Raw genomic sequence first — 7,454 nt, 5'->3', positions numbered from 1 at the left:
CAGGTTTACATCCATAGAAAGTAGCCTTACTCCTCTGAAAGGCTGATGCAAACTGCCGTGAGTGGCCCAGCACTTGCTCCCCTCCTGAGATTTCTCTACCTAACCAAGCAGAGCAGAAGAAGGGTCCTGCGGAGAAACAAAATGTTGCTGGCAGGCAGTTAAAGTCAGGACAAAGAGCTGCACAGACATCAGCTGGAGCTACAGGCTCCAGCTACACCCCACAAATGGCTTTTATCATTGGCTCTTCACCACCTCACTTCAAAAGAAGGTTCATTCATGGAGGAACAGCAGAAGAGTTATAGGATCCTGGGCAACATCACCTAGCTGACCCTTGCACGAGTCACTGCCACTCAGAGTCCTTCTTCATGATATCATATGTGGCAGGGCAGAAGTGAGATTGCAGCTGAGCCAGCAAAGCCTGGGATGTGATCTTGAGCCTTGTTCCTTGGCTCTTCTTGTTCCATACATGCACCGCATAGGTGTTACTGAACAGGTGGTGAAGCTCCGAGGAGCTCACCACTTCAAAATATTTCTTCCAGTCCTGCCACCGGATGGGATAAAAAGCCTCACGGGGCAGAGCACTCACTCCTTTGCAGCTCGTACTGCTCCGAAGACTTCTGATGGAGCACCACTTCTTGAAGACACGAGTTAGAAGCTGTGGGCCCTGGTGCCCCCAGATCCAGCTATTGTAGTTCTCCACAAAGTCCTGCATGCAAAGCTCTATAAACTTATGCTTAGGTTTAAAGGACAGGAAGGCCCCGTTCAGTACATACTTGGACTGGGTACCAAGCACGTTGCTGAGGTTCTTTAAGTTCTTAAGCACAATGAAGTCTGTGTCCAGGTAGATGCCACCAAATTTCCACATGATGGCAATTCTGCAGGCATCAGACAGGACAGGCAAGAAATAAGGTTCCCACCGGTGCTGAGCCTCCGAGTACCACTTTGCCAGAGGAGTCCCTGAGAAAAGCTCTGGCAAGTCCAGGTGACGCATTTCCACGTTGGGGAAGCAGCTCAGCAATGAGAAGCCCCAGTGGTTGGGTAAGGAGGCATTCCCGTTTGCCAAGCCTTTCATGAGCACCACAACCCTTGTCCCAGGGTGCGTCCGGGCTGCAGACTCCACAGAGCAGGTGAACAGGTAACTCGGGTTAGTTCGCTCCGAGGTCTCCACAAAAAAGATGTCCCCTGGAGAAGAAGGGGGCCCATCAGCAGTGGCAGGGGGAGGAGAAGGCACAGAGTGAGCACAGTGTATTTCAACAGGCAAGCTGTAGAGCTGGCCCCTGCTCTTAGGGTCCTCTGTGATTCTCCAGTACAACACGATGGAGACAAAGGACATGAATTTAAAGGTGAGGATAAACAGAGTCCTGAGCTTGTGGCTCAGCACCACCCTGGTCAGCTTTAGCAGGCAGCTGGGCATCCTGAGCATTCTGGCTGCTGTTGGAGCCTGCTCTCCCAAGGCAAGTGTCGTGATCTGAAGGGGAGGAAAGAAGAGAAAGACGTTGACAGGGAAGACAGCAGGCCACGAGTCCCTGGACAGCATCATGAGCAGAGCCGCATGCCGAACGCTCCTTCATGCTGCCATGCTTGAATTATACCTTTAGGTCATCTTTAAAAAAGCATCCTGGTTTCTCCATGATGCCACGGTGCCTACAGGGCCCCACCAGAAACCATCGCCCACGTTCAGGATGTGAGGTTAGCATGACAAAGCTCAGCCACACACTCACAAAAAGCTCAGAGAGAGAATGGCAGGAGAGAGAGCTCAGGAGAGGGAGCTCTAATACAGCCTGCCAGGCTATTTCCAGGTCCATCACAGAGGCCAGCAGAGCCTCAACCCCAGTGTCCAGGCATGAAACCCTCCACCACAGTCACCAGAAGCAGCTCTCCAGATCACCTTTTAGACTAAGGGGGTTACTGCTTAGGGATGGGCTATATTATGGGATGCAGGGGAAAAACAGTTTAATTCTCACAGGATTTAATGAGAGATCCTTTGCAAAGGAACCAAAGGGACCAGGTGGGACAAGGGAGGGGTGATTTAGGGAGGGACAAGAGGGGGGAAACAGAAGTGGAAGGGGATAAAAAGGGTAAGATGCAGCTAAAGAGCTTGCTGGTCAGTACAGTTGTGCTATGCACCCTGTCTAGGACAATTGGCCAGGGACCAGCAGGCAACAATCGTTCAGCACAGTAACCAGAACCTCAGGGAGCTGGCAGCTCTGGTCGTAGGGCTCTGTTTATTGCAAGGAAATTGTGTGTGTATATATAGGAGAATTCCAGTGTATGAGTCACACAATTAGTAATATGAAAAATCAAACAAATTACAAACAGCTTATTTCAGGTCACAGTCCTGAACATCACTTTTTAAAACTGTGTTTTGGTGTTTTAGAAGTGCATTTGTTTATTATTATTTTTAGGAAATGTTTTTGGCTGTTTTATAATTGCATTCACTTAACATCACTTATTAAAACTCTGGTTTGATTTTTTTTAAAATTGCATTTGTTTAACATAACCTTTAGAAAACATCTCACATTTTATTTAGTCACCTTTACCTCATCATTATTTTTTCATTTTGCAAGTTGTGTGACTCGTGCACTTGACCTCCCCTAAATGTACATACGGTTTACTTGCAAAAATAAGAGCCCCATCAGCAGAGCTGCCTGGTCCCCAACTTTCTGGTCACAGTGCTGAATGAGCACCATCTGCCAATCCACATAGAGTTGAGTCAGCAACGTGGAAGTGTCCAGCAGCCAGGTAGCAGCAGCCAGTTGACCCTTTCCCTGTGGGTGTGATCAGCATTGTGTCTCCTGTCATCTTATTAAATACCTTTCCAAGTCTTTCCTGGGTGAGGGCTTTCTATTCTGTGTGCACATGTACATATCAGGGTGGGAACACAGCAGCTGGGGTCAGACCAGGGGTTAGAGGGACCATGTATCTGTGGTCCAGCAACTGCAGCGAGTGTGGGTGTGCAAGGGTGTGATGACTAGTGAAGATCAAGTGGACCAGCCTGTGAGCATGCAAAGTGGCCTCAGAGCCAGGAGTGTGAGTGGATTCCTAAGGACCAGCTCCAGGTGTGAGAGCACCCAAGTGTCTCTAAGGGCTAAAGCACATGGGAAGTCCTGGCCAGCTGTGTGTTTGACAGCAGGTACTAGCAGCTGGAGCAGGGCTGGGGCCTTGGGGACTTGTATGTCCAGATGCCAGCGACTGAGGAGACTGGGATCCAGGGACAAATACTGGGCTGAGTGTCTAAGCCTGGCTGCTGGAGGGATCCACCTATGTCTGTGTACATTCTCACTTGTGAACTTCCAACCTGTCCAGCCAGAGAGGGGAGCAGGACGGGGCTGTTGGTGCTGTCCATGTTCACGTGGGTGCTCCGAGTGTCTGCCTGTGATCTGTGTGGCCAGTCATGCATAGGTAACATATATAAGTAGGGTGTATGTGTGCATTGTGTGCATCTGCCTGCTGACCAGATCTTCAACCTCACTACTGTCTGGACAGAGAGCAGTGGTAGTGCCACCTCTCTCAAGCTGTTGTGTTGGGTCTGGTATGATATAGTGTCCTTTAGCAAAGATTACTCTCCTTCAAAAACAAAATATGGTCAAACTTCTCCATTTAACTCAAAAGAAGACTGCCTCTCTTCCCTAGGTGCACACTATGCTTGCCACTTGTAAGGAAATGGAGCATTTATTCTATTTTATCTTTCATTTAATCAGACTGTTATTTTGAAATCAGACATGTACAAGAAGAATCCTAGATACTAGAATTTTAGATTCTCTTTTGTCCTCTGATTTGTTGCCATACTAATGATCCTGACACCTGACAGTGAGTGGGACAGCTGCTTCTGAGATGTTTCATTTCCCCAGTTGAGAGCCACCTGCCAGCCTTCCCCAAAAGTAAGAACTCATCTAAAACCCCAGTGCTATCATCTGTTCCCATCAAGAGGTCTGAGCTCCCAGAATGGTACTGGTTTCCTTTCCATTTAATCCTCAATAACCACCTATGTCCCATATTTGCTACAAAGCCCCCAAACATGGTAGTATTTACTATGTTCCTTCACACAACACCCCTGTTCTCAACCATGTTCTTCATTTTATATTTAAGCCTCTAGACTTAAAGTACTTAATACTTTCCCTCACTGAAAAACCCAACACATATATCATATTTTCCCTTCTTTCACTACTTAAAACCACACTTTGTGAAAGAGAATTGAACATTATGACTGTTAAACCTTCAGTACAGCAGTAACCTTTAAAAGACACCCTCCTGCCAGGCAGCTGAGCTGGGGCACACAGTGCTATTTCTGCTTTTACAAGCCTAGTGTCACTGCCTTGCCCAGCCCCCAGGTTTAGATCTCTGAAGTCTGAAGTATAGATTTAACCATAAAGAGATTTGTTGCAGCTGATGGTAGAGCAGAGATGAGTTTATCTCCTAGGAAGTCCAACAGTTTTTCACAGTCTGAAATAAGGTACATTGATGCAGAGTCTAATTGAAGGGCACTGTCACCACCGTGTCAATGCCTTCCTCAAAGCTTGCATCATCAGAGTGGTGCCAAGCCAGGAAAATACAGAAAAAAAATAGGCAAGTTTCACAAAGATCTTTAAAGGAAAAAAAATAATTGTCTGAAAGATGCAAAACATTTTACTGCCCTCTCTGCTTCAATCCCTGTCTCCCTTTCGGTAAAAGTTTGCATAATTTAAAAGAAATAAAATCAATATAATCCAACAGTGAAAACAGAAGTTCTGTGAGACAGACCAGAAATGTGAAGAATGTAAGAGAGAGTCACATTATGCCTGCTACAGGTAGCAACAGGTCAGCTTAATAAAAGAACAGAATTTTCCATTTCAGGTTGATGATTCTTCAGTTAAAAAAAAAAAAGTCCACAGAGAATCTTTTATCTCTCAATTTTTTTTCTCCATTTGAACAAAAGTCTTTATCATCTTACGATTTTTCAAGACATCTTTAGCCTTTCCAAGAGACCTCTTTGGAATGTTTCTATTCTACCTGTCGACCCTAACACATCACCTGGCTGGTAGCACCAGGCACTGGTGTTCCTGGGAACAGCCATGTCATGGTGAGCTGCCCTTCCCCTTCATACCCTCTGCTTTCCTTCAGACCCAAGAGGGTAACACACACTTTCTTTCCATACAGTTGCAAGAAATGGCAAGACCCTGACATCTCCCCTGCCTCTGTTTCTCTCCCTTTTTTCTCTCTTGCTCCACTTGTGTTTGGAAGGAAGAGTAGTGAGGGAGATTTTTTCCAACCACATTACACCTGTGGTAAGTGGTGTAGTTACTGCTAGACTGGTAGCAAAGAGTTTGAGGGTGGAGGAAAAGAGATGAATCCCAGCTCCACCCTGACGAAACAGCACATCAACAGCAAATATTTACTCCAGCTCTGTCCCACAGTGAAAATTTACGGCCTGAATGTTAGGGTTTGCAAATAAAATTGCATCTATTTTATGACTTTTGCTCTTTGCCAATACAACTTATTCAAAGATCACCACTCATGAATGCCTGTAACTGTCTGGTGCTGGCCCTTCTCTGGAAAGTTCTGCTTGGGAAGACACCAAAACATCAGTGCAGCAACACAGGAACACACACAGAGAGGGAAAATTCTAGCCAGTTTGTGTCCACGTGGAGGTTTATAATGTTTGGCTGTGTCATTGCTAATCCCCTTTGCATTTCAACATAATTAATACACTGCCATGGGCAAAACATTCTTGACATGGGGAATTTAATTTAGTAATAGAATGCCAGGCTGGAAGGGACCTCAAGGATCATCTGGTCCAACCTTTTGAGGTATGACTATAATTTATATGAGATGGCTCAGCACTTTGCCAAGCTGAGACTTAAAACTGCCCAATGTGGGGAAATCTACAGCTTCCCTTGGGAGACTATTCCAATGATGAACTGTCTTCATGGTGAAAAATGTACCTCTTGTGTCCAATGGGAATCTCCCCAGGAACAACTTGTGCCCGTTACCCCTTGGCTTTTCCATGCAACTCCTTGTAAATACAGAGTCTTCATCTTCTTGGTAACCACCTGTTAAGTACTGGAACATTGTGATAAGGTCTCCCTGAAGCCTTCTCTTCTCAAGGCTGAGCAAACCCAGTTTTCTCAGACTCTCCTCATACGGCAGGTTCTCCAGCCTCCTGGTCATCCTTGTGGCCATTCCCTGGACCCTCTCCAGCCTGTCTGCATCCTTTTTGTAGAGCGGGGTCCAAAACTGAACTCAATACTCCAGATATGGTCTGACAAGCACCAAATAGAGTGGGATGATGACTTCTTGATCTCTGCTGCTGATGCCCTTGTTGACACGGCCCAGCATCCTGTTGGCTTTCTTTGCCCCTGCAGCACACTGCTCACTCATGTTGAGCCTGTTATCCACCAAGACTCCCAGGTCCCTTTCCACAGGGCTGCTCTCCAGCCAGGTGGATCCCAGTCCGAACTGCACTCCTGGGTTATGTGCTCCCAGGTACAAGACCTTATACTTTCCCAGTTGATCTTCAAAAGGTTCTTGCGAGCCCACTCCTCCAGTCTGTCCAGGTCACCCTGGAGGGTGGCTCTCCCTTCTGGAGTGTCAGTCTCTCCACTCATCATGGTGTTGCCAGCAAACTTCATCAGGGTGCTCTCCATCCCAACATCCAAGTAATTTATGAAGATGTTAATCAGCATTGGACCCAATATCAATCCCTGGGGGACCCCACTTGTGAGCAGTTGCCAGTTTGAGGAGGAATTATTTCCTATAACCCTCTATGGTCTGTCAGCCAGTTCCCCGCCCATTGCAGGGACCATTTGTCAAGGCCGTAATGAGTCATTTCTCCAGGAGGAGGCTGTGAGGGACCATATCAAAAGCCATGGAGAAGTCCAGGTAGATGTTGTCCACCACTCACCCTGCACCCACCAAGCGGGTCACTTTGTCGTAGGTGATTAGGTTTGTCAAGCACGATTTGCCCCTGATAAATTCATGGTGGCTTTTCCCAATCAGGTGCTTCAATTGACCTGTGACTGTCCCCAGGAGGATTTGCTCCATGACCTTCCCAGGGACTGAAGTGAGACTACTGGGTCTATAACTACCTGAATCCTTCTTTGGACTCTTCTTATAGATGGGGGTGACATTAGTCTTCCTCCAGACCTCAGATCTCCACGACTTCTCAAAGATTATGGAGAGCTTGTGCAACATCAGCCAGCTCTCTCAGCACCCTAGGGTGGATGGCATCTGAGCCCATTGATTTGTATGGGTCAAGCTCCTATAAGAGTTGACACATCAACTCTTCCTTCACTGATGGTGGGTCGGTGTCTGCATCAACCTGGGCTTTTGTTACTATGGCCTGGGACCCAACAGCACTGGTAAGGACAGAGGTGAAGAAGGTGTTGAGGACCTCTGCCTTTTCAGCATTATTGGTGACTGGTTCACCTCTCCTGTTTAACAGTGGGCCACTATTATTCCTCTGTTTCTGCTTGTAG

The 7,454-nt window shown here is 46.9% G+C and overlaps 1 protein-coding gene across 1 annotated transcript in view; it reads right to left on the bottom strand.

The window, feature by feature from the left end:
- Nucleotides 1–340: 340 nt before the first annotated feature.
- The window catches only part of LOC104393526 (lactosylceramide 4-alpha-galactosyltransferase-like), an 11,223-nt gene continuing 4,109 nt past the window's right edge, over nucleotides 341–7,454 (bottom strand). Inside the window, 2 exon segments of the mRNA XM_010003029.1 lie at nucleotides 341–1,468; nucleotides 3,456–3,460. Coding sequence (XP_010001331.1) covers nucleotides 341–1,468; nucleotides 3,456–3,460 — 1,133 coding nt within the window.

The sequence above is a fragment of the Chaetura pelagica genome, unplaced genomic scaffold, assembly GCF_000747805.2.
Source record: "Chaetura pelagica isolate M959 unplaced genomic scaffold, ChaPel_1.0 scaffold117, whole genome shotgun sequence".
Lineage (NCBI taxonomy): Eukaryota > Metazoa > Chordata > Aves > Apodiformes > Apodidae > Chaetura > Chaetura pelagica.
This window is presented reverse-complemented; position numbering and strand designations above follow the sequence as displayed.